The sequence below is a fragment of the Pseudophryne corroboree genome, chromosome 2 (genome assembly GCF_028390025.1).
Source record: "Pseudophryne corroboree isolate aPseCor3 chromosome 2, aPseCor3.hap2, whole genome shotgun sequence".
Taxonomy (NCBI): Eukaryota; Metazoa; Chordata; class Amphibia; order Anura; family Myobatrachidae; genus Pseudophryne; species Pseudophryne corroboree.
Genome location: NC_086445.1, coordinates 211,728,821 through 211,750,542, shown reverse-complemented (window position 1 = coordinate 211,750,542; position 21,722 = coordinate 211,728,821). Strand labels below are relative to the sequence as shown.

Genomic DNA, 21,722 nt, shown 5'->3' with positions numbered 1-21,722 from the left:
ATGTCGAATCTGCGGCCCTCCAATAGATGAGCCCTCTGCAACCACCACAGAAGAGATACCCTTGTCCTTGGAGACAGGGTTATCCGCAGGTGCATCTGAAGATGCGTGCATTGATGTACAGACACCTTTCCTGGTTTTAGGAGATTCCTGACCAGGTCGGATAACTCCTTGGCTTTTTCCTCGGGAAGAAAAACCTTTTTCTGAACCGTGTCCAGAATCATCCCTAGGAACAGCAGACGAGTTGTCGGCATTAATTGGGATTTTGGAATATTCAGAATCCATCCGTGCTGCTTTAGCACCTCTTGAGATATTGCTAATCCCATCTCTAGCTGTTCTCTGGACCTTGCCCTTATTAGGAGATCGTCCAAGTATGGGATAATTAATACGCCTTTTCTTCGAAGAAGAATCATCATCTCGGCCATTACCTTTGTAAAGACCCGAGGTGCCGTGGACAAACCAAACGGCAGCGTCTGAAACTGATAGTGACAGTTTTGTACAACGAACCTGAGGTACCCCTGGTGTGAGGGGTAAATTGGAACGTGGAGATACGCATCCTTGATGTCCAAGGATACCATAAAGTCCCCTTCTTCCAGGTTCGCTATCACTGCTCTGAGTGACTCCATCTTGAACTTGAACTTCTTTATGTACAGGTTCAAGGACTTCAGATTTAGAATAGGCCTTACCGAGCCATCCGGCTTCGGTACCACAAATAGAGTGGAATAATACCCCTTCCCTTGTTGTAGAAGAGGTACCTTGACTATCACCTGCTGAGAGTACAGCTTGTGAATGGCTTCCAAAACCGTCTCCCTTTCGGAAGGGGACGTTGGTAAAGCAGACTTCAGGAAACGGCGAGGTGGATCTGTCTCTAATTCCAACCTGTACCCCTGAGATATTATCTGCAGGATCCAGGGATCTACCTGCGAGTGAGCCCACTGCGCGCTGTAATTTTTGAGACGACCTCCCACCGTCCCCGAGTCCGCTTGAGAAGCCCCAGCGTCATGCTGAGGCTTTTGTAGAAGCCGGGGAGGGCTTCTGTTCCTGGGAAGGAGCTGCCTGTTGCTGTTTCTTCCCTCGACCTCTGCCTCGTGGCAGATATGAATAGCCCTTTGCTCTCTTATTTTTAAAGGAACGAAAGGGCTGCGGTTGAAAAGTCGGTGCCTTTTTCTGTTGGGGAGTGACTTGAGGTAGAAAGGTGGATTTCCCGGCTGTAGCCGTGGCCACCAAATCTGATAGACCGACTCCAAATAACTCCTCCCCTTTATACGGCAAAACTTCCATATGCCGTTTTGAATCCGCATCGCCTGTCCACTGTCGCATCCATAAAGCTCTTCTGGCCGAAATGGACATAGCACTTACCCGTGATGCCAGTGTGCAGATATCCCGCTGTGCATCACGCATATAAAGAAATGCATCCTTTATTTGTTCTAACGACAGTAAAATATTGTCCCTGTCCAGGGTATCAATATTTTCAATCAGGGACTCTGACCAAACTACCCCAGCACTGCACATCCAGGCAGTCGCTATAGCTGGTCGTAGTATAACACCTGCATGTGTGTATATACTTTTTTGGATATTTTCCATCCTCCTATCTGATGGATCTTTAAGTGCGGCCGTCTCAGGAGAAGGTAACGCCACTTGTTTTGATAAGCGTGTTAGCGCCTTGTCCACCCTAGGAGGTGTTTCCCAGCGCTCCCTAACCTCTGGCGGGAAAGGGTATAATGCCAATAATTTCTTTGAAATTATCAGCTTTTTATCAGGGGCAACCCACGCTTCATCACACACGTCATTTAATTCTTCTGATTCAGGAAAAACTATAGGTAGTTTTTTCGCACCCCACATAATACCCTGTTTAGTGGTACTTGTAGTATCAGCTAAATGTAACGCCTCCTTCATTGCCAAAATCATATAACGTGTGGCCCTACTGGAAAATACGGTTGATTCGTCACCGTCACCACTGGAATCAGTGCCTGTGTCTGGGTCTGTGTCGACCGACTGAGGCAAAGGGCGTTTTACAGCCCCTGACGGTGTTTGAGGCGCCTGGACAGGCACTAATTGATTGTCCGGCCGCCTCATGTCGTCAAACGACTGCTTTAGCGTGTTGACACTATCCCGTAATTCCATAAATAAAGGCATCCATTCTGGTGTCGACCCCCTAGGAGGTGACATCCCCATATTTGGCAATTGCTCCGCCTCCACACCAATATCGTCCTCATACATGTCGACACACACGTACCGACACACAGCAGACACACAGGGAATGCTCTAAACGAAGACAGGACCCACTAGCCCTTTGGGGAGACAGAGGGAGAGTCTGCCAGCACACACCAAAAAGCGCTATATATGACAGGGATAGCCTTATAATAAGTGCTCCCTTATAGCTGCTTTATATATATCAAGATATTGCCATTAAATTTGCCCCCCCTCTCTGTTTTACCCTGTTTCTGTAGTGCAGTGCAGGGGAGAGACCTGGGAGCCGTCCTGACCAGCGGAGCTGTGAGAGGAAATGGCGCCGTGTGCTGAGGAGATAGGCCCCGCCCCTTTTTCGGCGGGCTCGTCTCCCGCTATTTTGTGAATACAGGCAGGGGTTAAATATCTCCATATAGCCTCTGGGGGCTATATGTGAGGTATTTTTAGCCTTTATATAGGTTTACATTTGCCTCCCAGGGCGCCCCCCCCCCCAGCGCCCTGCACCCTCAGTGACTGCGTGTGAAGTGTGCTGAGAGGAAAATGGCGCACAGCTGCAGTGCTGTGCGCTACCTTTAGAAGACTGCAGGAGTCTTCAGCCGCCGATTCTGGACCTCTTCTTACTTCAGCATCTGCAAGGGGGCCGGCGGCGCGGCTCCGGTGACCATCCAGGCTGTACCTGTGATCGTCCCTCTGGAGCTGATGTCCAGTAGCCAAGAAGCCAATCCATCCTGCACGCAGGTGAGTTCACTTCTTCTCCCCTCTGTCCCTCGTTGCAGTGATCCTGTTGCCAGCAGGAATCACTGTAAAATAAAAAACCTAAGCTAAACTTTCTCTAAGCAGCTCTTTATGAGAGCCACCTAGAATTGCACCCTTCTCGGCCGGGCACAAAAATCTAACTGGAGTCTGGAGGAGGGTCATAGGGGGAGGAGCCAGTGCACACCACCTGATCTGGAAAAGCTTTACTTTTTGTGCCCTGTCTCCTGCGGAGCCGCTATTCCCCATGGTCCTTTCAGGAACCCCAGCATCCACTAGGACGATAGAGAAAAAGAAAAAAATGAACAGCAGATGTGTAGTAATGTCTATAATAAGTTCAATATTCTGTGAGTTCTCCGATGGAAACAGAACCCTAGGGTGTGTGGGATTTTCTTGATAGAAGATAAGGACAGTTCCTCACCACCACTTCACAAACATAGGTACACGTACCAAAACTCACTTAGAGTTAAATATCACCATGCACATAAAGGTTTCTTTTCTACTTCCGACCATAACATATGAAGCAGGCTCTATTCAATAAAAACGTACCACACTCACGTTTTCAGCAGGTGATACTCCACACGTAGCGGTTTCTTTAAAGGATGAATGACTCTTCTCTTCCAAAAATAATTAATTTATTGGAGCATATTACAATTTAAAAAACAATTATAAAAAATCTCCTAATTTTAGTTTCCCAAGAAATCCGGGATAGAACAAATGTGTGTCAGAATGAAATACGACAATCGCAGGTGAATTCCGGACTTACACTTGCGGACACAGATGTTACAAGTTACCTTGGATTAGTGGGAACTTAGGAGGATAAAAAGAATCACTGTCTGAAATCACCAACGCCGTTTCGACACAAAGTCTTTTTCAAGGTGGATGCTCAGACAGTGATTTACAGCCACATTTATACCAGTGAACAGGAAATGGAAATGCATCATGGGTAATTCAAGTGAAAAATGAATAGAAGTATTTTCTTATCTTTCTTCATATTAATAACAAATACATCACATCCTAATGCTCCCCTCGCTATTCAATTTTTGATTTCATAAACATTCTGTACTCATATGGCTTGGAAAACATCGTGGTCGCGGCCAGCCGCACTTCCGCGTTCCACGATGCGTTCCATTGCCCGGAAGTAGGTCGCGGTCATGTGACATCTACTTCCTTTCTTACCAGTGAATGCAATAACTAATTAATGTGATCGCGGTCAGGTGAATTCTGCGTCTCAGGGTGCGTTCCAGCACCCGGACGTGGGCCGCAAACACGTGATGTTTCTTCCCCATTCACGGGGAATATTATTTACTACGTGCCCGGTTGCCTGGCAACAGTAGTCAAACAGCTCACGGTGCGTTCCAGCTCCCGGAAGGTGGTGGGCACATAGATCCATCCTCTCCATTTACAGGGAATGATAGTACATGTGTGCCCAGATATAATAGATATAAAGCATATTCATTAGTTACAGCATATATATTAACCATCTTACTTTAACAACCCCTTGGTTGATGGACTTAGGGAATTTTTATGAACCTCCCAGGTAGTATGTTTACATTCTAATTAAGTGTATTCTTTTTTTAACACACAACAACCATATCAATAAAAAAACTTTAAAACCATTTTAAAAAATAAAGGATAATGACAAGGAGAAGACTAAAATTAGTTACATGAACCATTTTAGCTCAAAGTCTGAGTTTAAGCCACAAGGGATAAGAGTGTTCAATTTAAAAATCCACTGCATCTCAGCTTTTGCAAGATTTGTCTCTAAATCTCTATCCCTCCAATTTGATCTAATTTGCTGGATTCCCATAAAGGAGGATATTTTTGATGTTGCACAATTATGTTTCTTAGCAAAATGATCAGAGAGGGAGTGGGTCTGCAGTCCTTTTTTCACATTACGTATATGTTCTGCAATCCTAGTTTTTAAAGCTCTCCCTGTCCTACCTACATACAGCAACCCGCAATCACATTTTATTAAATAAATGACATTAATTGTGTGGCACGTAATGAAATTATTTATTTCATAGTTTGTGTTATTGACTGAAAAACTGGTTGTTTTTGAACTTTCTGAGGATATGGTTCTACATGCTATACATGTACCACACCTGTGGAAGCCTTTCGTGCGTATGGGATTGGATGAATTAAATGGTAATGCACTTTTTACTAATGCGTTTTTTAAGTTTTTTCCTCTTCTATAAATAAATCTGGGTTGGGCAGGAATAATGTCTTTCAACACCGGATCTCTTAGAAGGAGATGCCAGTGTTGGCGAATTATATATTCCTGTTTCTTATAATTCGCCCCAAAACCAGATATAAAGGCCCACTCTGCTTGATTATTGATAGATATCTTCTTTTCCTTATTTAGGATTTCTTTCCTGTCAAGCCTTTCTACTTCTTCTTCTGCCTTCATAAGGAGCTTTGGATCATATCCCTTTTTCAAGAATTTGTTTTTCATTTCTTTCTTCTGATCATTGTAATGCTGAGGTTCGCTACAATTCCTTTTTAACCTCAGGAATTGTCCTTTTGGGATTCCTCTTATCCATTGGGGATGATGTTGACTTGAAAAGGGCAGGAGACTATTAGAATCCGTTGATTTTGTATAACCCTTCGTGTGTATGGCGTCATCCTTAATATAAATAGTCAAGTCTAGGAAGTTAATTCTCTCCTGACTTATATCAAAGGTTAATATTATATTCATAGTGTTAATATTCAAGTCAGAGCATAGTTTTTCCAGATTGGATCGTTCTCCTTTCCATACAAAGATGATATCGTCGTACCTAGGTACATCGACGATATCATCTTTGTATGGAAAGGAGAACGATCCAATCTGGAAAAACTATGCTCTGACTTGAATATTAACACTATGAATATAATATTAACCTTTGATATAAGTCAGGAGAGAATTAACTTCCTAGACTTGACTATTTATATTAAGGATGACGCCATACACACGAAGGGTTATACAAAATCAACGGATTCTAATAGTCTCCTGCCCTTTTCAAGTCAACATCATCCCCAATGGATAAGAGGAATCCCAAAAGGACAATTCCTGAGGTTAAAAAGGAATTGTAGCGAACCTCAGCATTACAATGATCAGAAGAAAGAAATGAAAAACAAATTCTTGAAAAAGGGATATGATCCAAAGCTCCTTATGAAGGCAGAAGAAGAAGTAGAAAGGCTTGACAGGAAAGAAATCCTAAATAAGGAAAAGAAGATATCTATCAATAATCAAGCAGAGTGGGCCTTTATATCTGGTTTTGGGGCGAATTATAAGAAACAGGAATATATAATTCGCCAACACTGGCATCTCCTTCTAAGAGATCCGGTGTTGAAAGACATTATTCCTGCCCAACCCAGATTTATTTATAGAAGAGGAAAAAACTTAAAAAACGCATTAGTAAAAAGTGCATTACCATTTAATTCATCCAATCCCATACGCACGAAAGGCTTCCACAGGTGTGGTACATGTATAGCATGTAGAACCATATCCTCAGAAAGTTCAAAAACAACCAGTTTTTCAGTCAATAACACAAACTATGAAATAAATAATTTCATTACGTGCCACACAATTAATGTCATTTATTTAATAAAATGTGATTGCGGGTTGCTGTATGTAGGTAGGACAGGGAGAGCTTTAAAAACTAGGATTGCAGAACATATACGTAATGTGAAAAAAGGACTGCAGACCCACTCCCTCTCTGATCATTTTGCTAAGAAACATAATTGTGCAACATCAAAAATATCCTCCTTTATGGGAATCCAGCAAATTAGATCAAATTGGAGGGATAGAGATTTAGAGACAAATCTTGCAAAAGCTGAGATGCAGTGGATTTTTAAATTGAACACTCTTATCCCTTGTGGCTTAAACTCAGACTTTGAGCTAAAATGGTTCATGTAACTAATTTTAGTCTTCTCCTTGTCATTATCCTTTATTTTTTAAAATGGTTTTAAAGTGTTTTTATTGATATGGTTGTTGTGTGTTAAAAAAAGAATACACTTAATTAGAATGTAAACATACTACCTGGGAGGTTCATAAAAATTCCCTAAGTCCATCAACCAAGGGGTTGTTAAAGTAAGATGGTTAATATATATGCTGTAACTAATGAATATGCTTTATATCTATTATATCTGGGCACACATGTACTATCATTCCCTGTAAATGGAGAGGATGGATCTATGTGCCCACCACCTTCCGGGAGCTGGAACGCACCGTGAGCTGTTTGACTACTGTTGCCAGGCAACCGGGCACGTAGTAAATAATATTCCCCGTGAATGGGGAAGAAACATCACGTGTTTGCGGCCCACGTCCGGGTGCTGGAACGCACCCTGAGACGCAGAATTCACCTGACCGCGATCACATTAATTAGTTATTGCATTCACTGGTAAGAAAGGAAGTAGTTGTCACATGACCGCGACCTACTTCCGGGCAATGGAACGCATCGTGGAACGCGGAAGTGCGGCTGGCCGCGACCACGATGTTTTCCAAGCCATATGAGTACAGAATGTTTATGAAATCAAAAATTGAATAGCGAGGGGAGCATTAGGATGTGATGTATTTGTTATTAATATGAAGAAAGATAAGAAAATACTTCTATTCATTTTTCACTTGAATTACCCATGATGCATTTCCATTTCATGTTCACTGGTATAAATGTGGCTGTAAATCACTGTCTGAGCATCCACCTTGAAAAAGACTTTGTGTCGAAACGGCGTTGGTGATTTCAGACAGTGATTCTTTTTATCCTCCTAAGTTCCCACTAATCCAAGGTAACTTGTAACATCTGTGTCCGCAAGTGTAAGTCCGGAATTCACCTGCGATTGTCGTATTTCATTCTGACACACATTTGTTCTATCCCGGATTTCTTGGGAAACTAAAATTAGGAGATTTTTTATAATTGTTTTTTAAATTGTAATATGCTCCAATAAATTAATTCTTTTTGGAAGAGAAGAGTCATTCATCCTTTAAAGAAACCGCTACGTGTGGAGTATCACCTGCTGAAAACGTGAGTGTGGTACGTTTTTATTGAATAGAGCCTGCTTCATATGTTATGGTCGGAAGTAGAAAAGAAACCTTTATGTGCATGGTGATATTTAACTCTAAGTGAGTTTTGGTACGTGTACCTATGTTTGTGAAGTGGTGGTGAGGAACTGTCCTTATCTTCTATCAAGAAAATCCCACACACCCTAGGGTTCTGTTTCCATCGGAGAACTCACAGAATATTGAACTTATTATAGACATTACTACACATCTGCTGTTCATTTTTTTCTTTATTGCATGTATACACCTTGTAATCATTGAATCAAGAGAGAAAGATCAACAAAGGATCAAAAAGTTTGCAAGTATAATTTAGATCTTTATATCTCTGTCATTATCTGTATAGCAGCGCCTTTTGATCTTCCTTCCACCAATTAAATTTCACTTTTAGCTCATGTTTACCACTCTTTGGCTAGTAAGTACAATGCTTTGTTTACTAGTTAGTGTGTGTATCTATCTATCTTAGATAGATAGACTTATTATTTTTATTATTTTTTGTTAAAATGTTTTAAAGTAATATGTAATTAATACTAGGTTCCGTTCACCTCCAATTTTTTAGATTCTCCCATAATGAAGCTTGTTTACTGACTTGAGTGCCAGTCCCATTGCCGTTTCCTAGCATGCAGTCACAGTACTTTATTCTGCAGGGTAACAGTTGATTTACCGACGGACAATACCGATGGACATAATCCCGACAGCCATTTACAGTCAGTCAAAATACAGACATGGTCAAAATACCAACATTCATTATACCAACATGTTCAGAATACCGACATTTGAAATGCGGACATGTATTTTTTCCTTACATGGTGCCCATGTCGACCTTTGTTGACATTACTGCACACAAAAAACCCTAATGTATTTTGAAATGCCAGCATTTCAAATGCTGGTATTCTGACTATGTCGGCATTTTGACTGTCGGTCAATGGCTGTCAGGATTATGACCATCTGTACTGTGTCCGTTGGTAAATCATACTTAACCCCTTTTGCATACTCTGTGGAATTTTCCAACCAAATAACTAGTCAGCGGCAAAGGCTGCAGAATACGCAGCTTGGAGGTGATGGAAGAGGACAAGCAGGGACAATTTAACATGCTCAAGAAGAAATATGATGCACAATTGTTAAGCACATTAAAGTGTGTTATGAAATTTGCCATTAAATATTAAATGTTGGAGCCATACACATCTGATAATTATTCTTTTAAAGTATAGAAGAAAAAAATCCTCACCATCACCATTTATTTTAGGGTAGTAAAGCAGTCTTGCTAAAACCTCACACACCAGATGACCCAGGAAATACATTACAGATTTTACAGCAATCACTTAAGCAGAGTTAAGTATTTGGGTGACCTTTACACTACATCACACAAAAGCGCTGGTGTCAGACAGGTAAAGATTAAATGGCCTTCGTATATCTTTCTAGTTTTGTCCGTCTTCACATTAATAGAACTGGAGCTCTGAATAACACATTAGGCAATGTTAAAATTCCAAACTCTTGATAGGGCCATTATGAAGGAGTTAATTTTTGCAGTTGAGCAGCAAAATATATATTACGATTAAAAAACAAAATCTGGACGCTTTTTTCTAAAACATTGCTTTCAGGGCCAATACTTTTGATTATTGGGCGCATGATGAAATCTATTGTTGCAGGTGTCCGTGAATTACCTCATCACTGATAAGTACATGAATGCCTGTGGGTCCCTGTTTGTAAATCTGGTTAATCTGATGAGGAGAAATATTGAAAAGCTGGGCAATCTTTTCTGTTAATTCCAGAGACGTGAGGTCCTCCAGGTAGATTGCATGATACACTGTAGAGAAGAAGGCAGGCTTTTAATGCACATTGGTAAGAAAGGCAATACAACCTAATCTAACACAAGCAAATATAAAAACAAACTACAGGTTGAGTATCCCTTATCCAAAATCCCACATTTTTGGGTCCCCTACTGAGATAATGACATATATATTACATACTATGTGTATATATAGATATACAATATAATATATAAATATGTGTGTCATTATCTCAGTAGGGGAACCAAAAATGTGGTATTTTGAATTTTGGATAAGGGATACTCAACCTGTAGTATGTGCTGTAAATACTCCATCATCTAAGACCTTTACAAAAACACTGTGACAATGCCGCCAGGCGGAATCCTGGAGCACCAGAGCTATTCCCACACGTGGGTGTCCACGACACCCATAGAGTGGAAATAGATCTTGTGGCGAGCCAACAAGCCGGCAGCGTGGCAAGCCCGCAAGTGGACTCTTAGCACTCGACCCGCTGCTGGCATTCTGGCGGGCGGGATGGCGATGTCAGGATACAGACAGCCAACATCCCGTCCGCCAGTAAAACATACTGAATCCATCCAGTGTAGTATTGTACATTGCATAAAATATGATCCATACTGGTTAATATGCTTGGGGAGAAATTAATGATGGCTTATTATGGATCTCTGTGTGCAGGAAAAGCAAAGGTAAAACTTAGAATCTGAATGACTGCAAAGGATTTACTCCCAGGTAATAGGCTTTATAATTCAGAGAGCCAAGAGGTTAATTATACCTCAAAAAAAGGACCACTTGCCCAGAAAGGCTATGTTACACCTGTATGGCACAAGGGGTATGATCTCATTTACTAACCCACTGAACCCTTTACATAAATCTGTGTTAGTTGTTTACGTGAAAGGTTCTCTTGCAAAGATAAAGGGGCCTATATATTAATAGCAGAAGGACGACTTTTGAGTGACCTATTTCTTTGATGCAGTTATCTGAGCAGAGCACATCATTTAGCAAATAAAAGGTCTTGATCCGTAGATTTGCAGAAAATTATTGGAGTTGTACTGTAATTGGTTGTTTTGTTTCAGAGTTATGGGGCAAAACATCCATCTGCCACTTACAATGCATCACCATTGTGCTCTGGAAAATGTGATAGTTGGTGAACTGTACCTGTGCGCCAGCTGGGTGGTCTGGAAACTGTGACAGTTATTTGCAGCCACACACTAAGCAGGTATTTTTCAAAATTCAACTCCCAAGGAGGTAAGAAGTGGTTGAAATCAGGCACATCAGCTACAGATGTAGCCAGGTTCATTGTTGCCGCGATGCGTACGCACGTGCATACGCATCATGGCAACCTAGTTCGCCTATTCGCACACGCAGATAGGCAATGTATATGCATCGTGTGTACAAATATAAGCTCGCGCATCGTGGCAACCTAGTCGTGTTTGCGACTAGGCTCGGCCACAATAAGAGTGGCTGCATCTGTAATCATTATTAGTTCATTTTGTCCAAAAAATGTATAGTACATATTGCCACTTTGTCACCAATGGAAAAAAAAAAATCACCTGTATCATTGCCTCTTCGACGAGACAGTGCTTGTAAAAACAGCTGCCCTGGTGAAGTAATCTTCTGAGGACTAACAAATAGCACCTCAGTCTTTTGCACTTCCTTAGCATAGGTTAAATGTGCACATGCTCTGAATACAGTTCAGACATGCACTTTCAGCGTCGGTCTTGGAGAAAATGGTATTTGTTACCACTCAAGCGCCCAGCTAGTGAAAGCATATTTAAAATACACCGTTTTATGCAATTGTTTTTATCCACTCCAAATATTGTCTACTGCTGCACAGACACGGGAGGGTGAAAAAAATATTTCTATTGTTCGATACCCACATACATGGTGTTTGATAATCAGGGAAATTGACCAATACTTGTGTAATTAAACCATATGGTAGAAACCGGAGAGGCCTGTCAACTCTCACAAATTAATCAGAACCTTTACTAAATACTATCAAGAACCATCTAATAAACCAAAGAGAAGCAGAACCTTACCATAAAAAGCACCATTTCCTTGCTCACCATTCTCGTGTTTCTGCTGCTGATGCTCCCGCAGTTGCTGCGATTCCTGGCAAACGTAAATCGTGAGCCTGGGCCGCACCACCCTAGATTGCGAGAAGCAAAAAATTACCAGCTGCTTCATATAAAAATAAATCTTAAACCAAGAAATGCTGTAGAATGTCAGATGCCTCTCCGTTAGCTCTCCAAACAATATATGTCAAACAAGAAGTTTAATAAAGGACAGGCACGGTGGTATATTCCTCACAGGCTAGACCTATAGTGGAATATCTGGGACCAGCCTCAAAGATTGGGGGATGGAATATGATTTTCATGTTTTCATTTGCCCCCACCTATGGAATTGGGCTGGCCCAGGCAATGCTGCACTTACAAGTGGAAGGCTCCTCCCTCTGTACCAGATAACCTATTGTAAATGCTGCCACTTCCATGTGTCTCGCTTTACAGCCTTCTACATTAATTCTTGCAGGCAGATCAAGGAGTCGCCCACAGCATTCTTCAATGTGAAATGTGTTGGCAGGGGGTGGGGGATTAATAATATACTTTTTAAGAGAGAATAACTGGTGTGTATATTGCGCTTTAACATGCTTCGGGAACTGGTGTGTGTATGTGTGTGTGTGTATGTAGAGGCCAATAATCCTCATTCAGCACATTCTGAGGTTACATCTCTAGGACTGTTGGCTGGTCTCCTTTGCATTATGTTCTCGAACAAAGAAATTATATTTAACAGATGACATTTATGGGGTCATGTAATCAGATACAGAGCACTTTTTCTAATGCGCAAATGGAGGGGCCAAGAGGGCACCTAGTCCTTTAAACGGACCGCTGTATCTTCTGCACATTCTCATTAGGTCCACAGGACTTTGCAAGGCTACTTGATCACCATCCAGTAATCAGCCAGATATATGACTACATTTAATAAGACAACAAAAAATACACATAACACTGTTGGAAAATAATGGGAACCAGCCATTCCGCAATGAGTAGTAACAACCAGCGTACTTGCCTACTTACATGATAGCCATATACAAGACTATAAATAAACTCACCTCCCTTTCAGTGCATTGAAAAGCCGAATACCATCAGCAGGACCACAGATCTGGATAACATCGTCTCTAGTTAACTTTAATAAATCTGCACCTGAAACAAATGGAAAAGCTCATGTTGTCTTAGCTTCATGAGTGGATGCTTGCCAGTGTGACAGATCTAGACGTACTGCAGGCTTCAAATCTATGGTTGTTAGGACCAGTCTACCCCCCTCTAATAGTACCTGAAAGTTTACCCCATATTTAACAAAATCCAATATTTAATAATAACAACTAGCATAAGTAAACTGTAAATGGTCAGGGAATTTTATAAAAAAACAAAAACAATTAATTGTTCTTGGTGAGGTTTTACACAGAAATAAAACAAAGGAATACACAGTCTAGAAGTATGGAAAGAGCCTTGTTTTAACCTTTTGAATTCAGTCCTGTCACGTGTCCTAAAGTTTAGAGTGTTTCTATGAGTGAAAGAGCAGAGACTGGCATTGACAGTGGCTACCTGTCTTAGATACACTTTGGGCTGGAAGAGTTAACAAATCGGATTCTTTATAATGGCTGGAGGTGCCCGGAGGATTAAAGGGCACTGCTGGCTTTGGTCTGAATGAATATTCACTAGAACATTGTCTGTGGTTTCACACGATATCAGTAGTTCTTATTAAGCTAACAGGCTGCCTTTTTTATACTACTGCTTTAGCAGTACTGTTTATGCCACTAGGTGTAACACTTTTTACTGCTTCCTCAATCCCTGAATTCAGAACCATTCTATAGAAGGGCATTATATAGGATGTGTAACCACGTATAGGTTACAGAAAGTGACAATTTTACTAAAATCTAATATGGTATATAAGCAATATCCAGTAATATTTTACTGACTGGATCTTCTCTCCCTGGTGCTAATCTAAATGGGCCAAGTGGTTCTTATCTGCCGTCAGATTATCTGTTTCTAATTAAAATGAAATCCATTTTTTATCTTCACATGAAGAATATATTGCCTTGTACATGCTCTCCTGCAGTCTACGAAATACTGTAAGAAAGCTAGAAAGATTGCAGTGTATTTCAATCCATAAATTTATATATCAAGGAAAGTTTCCTAGTTTCTTTGCTATTGGATGAGACAGAAACCTTCTCTCTGGATGTAACAGTACACTGCTGTCTAGAATTCCAAGGCCATTCTGCTCAGTGATAAAACTAGAAAGCTAAAAAGCATAGGAAAAGCTAGAAAGTAAAAATGCTATTTAGTAGTAAAGGTTACAGGAGAGTGCACGGGGCACGGATAAAAGACAATAAATTAAAGTCATGAAAAAGGTAGAACACGTCTATAAATCATTTTGTTATAGAATAAAATAAATTTGGTGAAATATATACTACTAAGCTTTTGGGGACTTTACAGGTTGAACTCGATGGACATTTGTCTTTTTTCAACCTCAACAACTATGTAACTATATATATATATATATATAAAACCTTGCACTGTAACAGCACATAGAACTTTTAATGTTATCATTACAAAGGTCCAGTCAGAGATCACCGTTGCTGTGCAAGTATGGGCTGGACAGCAGCTAACTTTGGAGTTACCTCTGCTGTTTAGTGCTACGACTTTATTATGCTAGCATTTGTACTTTTGCCCAAAACACAATATTTTCTTGCATGCCCAGCTGCATTGCACACATGTGGAAGAGAAGAATACACAAGTGTTTGGAGCTAGGGAGGGAGAGAAGGTAGGTTGCAGGTTGAGGGAATGTGAAACAGCACTGCATTAACACTTTTCCTCCTAGGGAGTTACCTGAGAAATTTGTGAATAGCCGCGAGAATGCAGCAAATCTATTTCTATGTAGCCACTGTTGTGCCTCCTGAGGGGTTGATGTAGGCAAGAGGTTCTACAAGAGAAATGCATAAAGAGAGCTCCACAAAACTCCATTCTGTACATTAGGTAGCAAATCAGTGTCTCACTGAGGGCATTTCCTCTTCTAGAAGACTGAGGTACTTTAGTGTACCATCACCCCTTTACTCTTTCTTTCCTGCAAAATTTAGTGTGAAATACTTATAACGTAACACAAGGTTGAGCAAACCAAGCGCATATGCCATAAAACAATGCATGTTACCAAGGACAATCTAGAAAGTCCCTCAGCATCTTATAATGCAGTGATAGATAACCTGATAAACTTCGGGTTCCTCATGGGCGGCTCTCTATCCAGTAAGGTTACATTAATGCATTTTATTCAAAGTAAGGGACAACTAATAAATAAATATAATTTTAATGCAGTATAAACACGTTACAAGATGTAACAAACAAGTCTGACTATAAACAGAAAGCAGGAAAGATCCATGCGCCTCCTGTGGCCCATGACTGCCTTAATGACCAGAGGTTCCATTATACCTGAACTATCAGACCAATTCTCGTGCATCTGTGAAGTTTCAAGTTCACTGGGAATAACTTAACATTTAATACTCTACTCCAGAAAATATGTTATGGGGTTTTATATTTGAGGCAGATAAAGGGTTTCATTTCTGCAACAAATCCAAATTTGTTCCATTTATTATTACTACACAGGAAAACATACAGATGTAGCCTCCGTTATCTTGGCTGTTTCTCCGCCTAAACGGAGGTTTAGTCGCACCTAGGCAATAGCTTAGGTTGCAGAGTTTAATCACGGATAAGCGCGTTGAGGCACGACTACATACTCAGCATGCAATACACAGCTCCACCACTGGGTGGCTAATGCTCCACTAATCCAGTACTTTAGAGCAAATAGTGGCGGAATGATCTACAGTACAAGCTCTGGCAAACGGTCAGTGATGACTGTACACATATACCAATGGTCAGACGGAGGGTCAATTAAAAACAAATAATATATATATATATATATATATATATATATATATATATATAGTTTATATAGACACAAACAAACGGGGGAAGTGGGATGGGGGCAGGTGGTGGATAAATACCGTGTTCAGCAATATGAGCGTCCAAGTCCCTTAACGGCATAAACAAACACCAATGGGAAGGAATCGCTGCTTACAGTACTTTAACACATGAGCTTGTGTATCTTCCATGAAGCGGCATGAACAAGCGGTGAAGTCTTCTGCCTCCCATGCTGAGGGGAACTTAGGGAGGAGCTGATAGCTCTCCCCATTATACTTCTAAAGAGAACACTTGCCGCTGTAGCCTTTACAGCAGGGTACTGTACGTTACAAGCTGTTCGTGCTATTCAGTACTCAAATGCAAAATACTGTACAGAGATGCTAAGCACTGTGTTTTGTCATCCAGGAACTTAGGGAGGAGCTTTTATGTCTCCCCATTATACTTAGAAAGAAAACACTTGCCGCTGTAGCCTTACAGCAGAGTATGTTACAAGCTGTTCGTGCTATTTAGTACTCAAATGCAAAATACTGTACAGAGATACTAAGCACAGTGATTTGGCATAAAGAAATTTAGGGAGGAGCTTTTATCTCTCCCCATTATACTTAATACTACGGGATTTGTACATATCCCTACATCAATTACATATCCCTAACATCAACAGACCATACTGTACCTGTAACATGTTCATTTGCATCTGTATATGCTGTACTATTTGCGTCTGTACTGTATATACTGTTATATACTGTACGACATACTGTAGCGTAATGAGACGCACCAGTAAAGTAGTTCTTACTCTGTAGTTCAGTATTGTATTTTAATGGAGACCACACGCATGCGCAATGGTGATTTTAAAAAGCAACATCTGGTAGATGATCGCAGGTATTACACTCAAAAGGTAACGCCAAGCGCTCTGTGCGCCTCTCTACGAATAGGCACCCTCCCTGCGCCCAGGCACACTTCATATGCCCGATCGCGACTAACGCCTCAGCCAGCCAAGATAACAGAGGCTCGATCTGTAGCTACAAGTATGGAAAGGGAGAACACTGGTTATTAATTTACCCAAAAGTTTCATTAGTTAATATCATGAGAAATAAAGCTATCAGATAAAATGACAGGTATGGCTATGGAGTCTCGGATGGAGATATTACACATGCACTGTGTTGGGGCACATGCACTGGTTTTTTCTCACATATATTTGGGAAACTCTTAGGAAGAAACATAAACCAAACAACCACCGCCCATCTGTAAGCTACACACATTACCGATTCCCTACTGCTGATCCTTCCTATGAAAAAAAGGCACAGGAGCACCACTAAATGTTATGGTAATCTTATATCTTTTTCCATGAGGACTGCACCTGAACCCTTTATCACATGGATCAGGATAGGAACACTGCTATGAAAACCATGCCAGACCACTACGTACAAGCAGACAAGCAGTACGGTGATCTGTCAGTAAGCAGTACTCATTTATAACACCCAAAAAAAGCTTATTGAAAATCCAAATCCTTCAAAAACTATTTAGATAAAGCCACCCTCCTTCCCCGCAAGAACAACTAAAAAACACATTTGACAGGGGTACGAGTCAACAGATTATTCTGTCAGGTGTTGACAGCCTGCTTTGTAATGGATTTAGGCAAACTATGGCTCTCCCACTGAACTACAAGCACCAAAAGTATAAGCTTGGACTTGTAATTAGTATTAAATATTTTTTTAGGGTGCAATTGGATGCCTAAACCAGCACATTTCAAATCCAGTACATTTTGGTTCTTTCAAAGAGTCTCATGATAGAATGGGGCTGTCAAAGAAAACAGGCACTTTTGTGCGTCCCAAAAATAGGAATAAACAGTGAAAGTCTATTGAAAGTACCTGAACGGGTGTCAATGCTACACTGACATCAATGATGGGCGCTGGGGGTTCAGGCTGATGATTCGGAGAACCATTACTGAAAAGAAAATAAGCAATAACGTAAACATAAATGTAGATATATTGTGTAGAGTTAGAAGTTAAGGTGTGTACACACGGTGAAAATTCTCCTTTCAATTTTGACTATATAGTCAAAATCGCAAGGAAAGTTAGTGGAAATCACAAGTGGTTAGGCAGCTTGAAATACCGATTTGATCCTGATGCGCACTCCCGCCGGGTCGGTATCGCAAGGCTAGATAGGACTGTGCTGGCAAGTCAATCTTGACTAGCTAGTGTACTATCAAGCACAAAGTATATTCAGAATCGTACATACTGTAGACAAAATCTCAAGCACTGATAGTTAATATCTGTGCTATCTGGACCTTGGGGAGTACAAGGGAAATCGCAAAGTCAAAATCAGGCACAGCAATAAGTGTACTGTGCCACCACGACAGTAAACATCTAGAACAGTTATTACCAACCTTCGTCTTCCAGGCACACTAACAGTCCAGGTTTTAGTGATAGCCATGCTTGAGCACAAATGGTTAAATCAAAATGACGAAGGTATTAATTAAGTCGCCTATGCTCAAGTAAGGCTACCCTTAAAACCTGGACTGTTAGTGTGTCTTGAGGACTGTGGTAGGGAACCCCTGATGTAGAGCATTGGACATAATGTGGAAGATATAAAGAGTTTTATGGTAAGAACTTACCTTTGTTAAAACTCTTTCTGCGAGGTACACTGGGCTCCACAAGGATTGGACAATAGGGTGTAGAGTAGGATCTTGATCCGAGGCACCAACAGGCTCAAAGCTTTGACTGTTCCCAGAATGCACAGCGTCGCCTCCTATATCACCCGGCCTCCCACGCAGGAGCTCAGTTTTTAGTTAACCAGCCCAATGCAGTAGCAGGAAAAGAGATGACAACGGTTAGTAGCCACATACACCACACTCTCACGACAGGAGAAGTGTCAGCGGCTAATGCCATACCAACCCAAAGAAGCTAAGTGCGTCAGGGTGGGCGCCTTGTGGAGCCCAGTGTACCTCGCAGAAAGAGCTTTAACAAAGGCAAGTTCTTACCATAAAACTCGTTTTCTGCTGCGGGGTACACTGGGCTCCACAAGGATTGCACAATGGGGATGTCCTAAAGCAGTTCCTTATGGGAGGGGATGCACTGTAGCGGACACAAGAACCCGGCGTCCAAAGGAAGCATCCTGGGAAACGGCAGTATCGAAGGCATAGAACCTTATGAACGTGTTCCCTGAGGACCACGTAGCCGCCTTGCACAATTGATCAAGGGTCGCACCACGTTGGGCCGCCCAAGAAGGTCCAACAGACCGAGTAGAATGGGCCTTAATGTGATGAGGAGCAGAGACCAGCCTTCACATAAGCATGCACAATCACCATTCTAATCCATCTGGCCAGAGTTTGCTTGTGAGCAGGCCAGCCACGTTTGTGAAATCCAAACAAAACAAAGAGAATCAGATTTTCGAATAGAAGCAGTTCTCTTCACATAGATACGGAGAGCCTGTACCACATCCAAAGACCGCTGTTTGGGATTCAAATCAGGAGAGGCAAAGGCCGTAACCACAATCTCCTGATTAAGGTGGAACGAAGAAACCACCTTAGGTAAATATCCGGGACGAGTCCTAAGAACCGCCCTGTTATGGTGAAAAATTAGATATGGGGAACTACAAGACAAGGCACCTAAATCCGACACTCTTCTAGCAGAGGCAATAGCCAGCAAGAACACCACCTTGAGGGAAAGCCACTTAAGGTCAGCTGAACCAAGAGGTTCAAATGGAGGCTCCTGCAACGCCCCCAAAACCACCGACAAGTCCCAAGGAGCCACAGGCGGGACATAGGAAGGTTGAATACGCAACACACCCTGAGTGAAAGTATGAACATCAGGTAAAGTCACAATTTTTCTCTGAAACCACACCGACAAGGCAGAAATATGAACCTTGAGGGAGGCCAGACGCAGGCCTAAATCTAGGCCTTGCTGCAGAAACGCCAAAAGTTTGGCTGTACTAAACTTGGAAGCGTCATAATTGTTAGATGCGCACCAAAGTAAGAATGCCAGACCCTATAGTAAATCCGAACAGAAGCCGGTTTCCGGGCCCGTAACATAGTTTGAATGACCGCCTTGAACCCTTTTAGCCCTTAAGACGGAAGCTTCAAGAGCCACGCCGTCAAATACAGCCGGGCTAGGTCCTGGTAGACACAGGGGCCCTGAACGAGGAGGTCTGGGCGTAGTGGAAATAGAATTGGACGCTCTGACGATAGGCCCTGCAGGTCTGAAAACCAGTGCCGTCTGGGCCACGCTGGAGCTATGAGAAGCAGATTTCCTTTTTCTTGCTTGAACTTTCGAATTACCCTGGGCAGGAGTGACACCGGAGGGAACACATACGGCAGCCGAAACCTCCACGGCACCGCCAGCGCATCCACGAATGCTGCTGGAGGATCCCTTGCCCTTGCTCCGAAGACCGGAACCTTGTGATTGTGTCGAGACGCCATCAGATCCACGTCTGGAAGACCCAACTTTTCCACGAGTATTTGAAACGGGACCCAGTTGGATATCCAGAAGGGACGGCCACTGCACAACTGTTGGTCCTGGAGCCACCAAAGTAGCGACAGACGGACCTCCGGAGTCAATGAGATCATCTGAGACCTGATCCGGTGAGGCAGGCCGTCCCACTTGGCTAGAATCAGCCTCTGGAGGGGGCGAGAATGGAATTGAGCATACTCCACCATGTCGAAAGCGGAGACCATGAGGCCCAACACCTGCATTGCCGAATGTATCGACACTCGCGGACGAGAAAGGAAGCAACGAATCCTGTCCTGAAGCTTCAGGACTTTCTCCTGAGACAAGAACAACCGCTGGTTGTGAGTGTCCAATAGCGCTCCCAGGTACAGCATGCTCTGAGCAGGGACCAGGGAGGATTTCTTCCAGTTGATGAGCCACCCGTGGGCATGTGGGAAACCGGAACGTAATATCCAGATGACACAGGAGAAGTTCTGAGGAATTTGCCAGGATTAACAAGTCGTCCAGGTACGGCAGTATCCTGACCCCTTGACGGCGGAGTACCACCGTCATCACCGCCATTACTTTGGTGAAGACTCGCGGAGCCGTTGTTAAACCAAAAGGTAACGCCCGAAACTGGTAATGAAGGTTGCCAATAGCGAACCTCAGGTATTGCTGATGTGACGCTGCTATAGGAATATGCAGGTAAGCATCCTGTATGTACAGGGAGACCATGTAGTCCCCAGGTTCCAAGGCCAGAACTATAGAGCTAAGGGTTTCCACACAGAACGTGGAAACCCTCACAAACCTGTTCAATGCCTTGAGGTTGAGAATGGACCTGGAGGACCCATTCTCTTTCGGGACTAGAAACAGCGGAGAATAGTACCCCCGGCCCCTCTGAGCAAGAGGCACCTGTACTAAAACTCCTGTATCCAGGAGGGTCTGTACGACCGAGTGTAGAGTTTTTGCCTTTGTCTGGTCCAAGGGGACGTCTGTCTGGCAAAATCGATGAGGGGGTCGGTTTTTGAAGGCTATGACGTAACCTCGAGTGACGACTTCCCGTACCCGGGCATCTGAAGTGGTCTTCAACCATTCCTGGGTATACCCTAGAAGCCGGCCCCCACCCTGGGATCCCCCAGGGGAAGGCCCGCCCCATCATGCGGCAGGCTTATTGGTCTTGGCAGCTGGCAGACGGGCAGCCCAGGCTCTTTTGGGCTTCGGCTTACCAGGTTTGGTACGCCTGACCTTTTGCTTTACCTGAAGGATGAAAGGGGCGAAAGGACGTACCTTTAGCCTTCGACACAGAAGGAGCGGTATTAGGCAGACACGCAGTTTTGGCAGTAGCCAAGTCAGCCACAATCTTATTTAAGTCCTCCCCAAACAGAATATCTCCCTTGAAAGGGAGTACCTCCAGGGTTTTTCTCGAGTCCAGATCCACAGACCAGGATCTCAGCCACAGTATCCAGCGAGCCAGGACTGACGTAGTAGAGGCCTTGGCTGCCGGCATCAGAAGCCGCCTCTTTAATATATCGAGAAGCTGTGACAATATATGACAAGCATTGTCTAGCAT

The 21,722-nt window shown here is 42.6% G+C and overlaps 1 protein-coding gene across 2 annotated transcripts in view; it reads right to left on the bottom strand.

Annotated features, from left to right (window-relative positions):
- The window catches only part of TFCP2 (transcription factor CP2), a 298,923-nt gene that overhangs the window by 25,435 nt on the left and 251,766 nt on the right, over positions 1 to 21,722 (bottom strand). The window contains exons 9-13 of one of the 2 annotated variants that reach the window (XM_063952290.1): positions 17,597 to 17,672; positions 14,646 to 14,739; positions 12,869 to 12,959; positions 11,826 to 11,908; positions 9,640 to 9,782 (exon numbers count right to left, since the gene is read on the bottom strand). In XM_063952290.1, the coding sequence (XP_063808360.1) occupies positions 9,640 to 9,782; positions 11,826 to 11,908; positions 12,869 to 12,959; positions 14,646 to 14,739; positions 17,597 to 17,672 (487 nt within the window). Of the gene's footprint in view, positions 1 to 9,639; positions 9,783 to 11,798; positions 11,909 to 12,868; positions 12,960 to 14,645; positions 14,740 to 17,596; positions 17,673 to 21,722 lie in introns of both variants that reach the window. The other variant, XM_063952289.1, reaches the window with a different exon arrangement.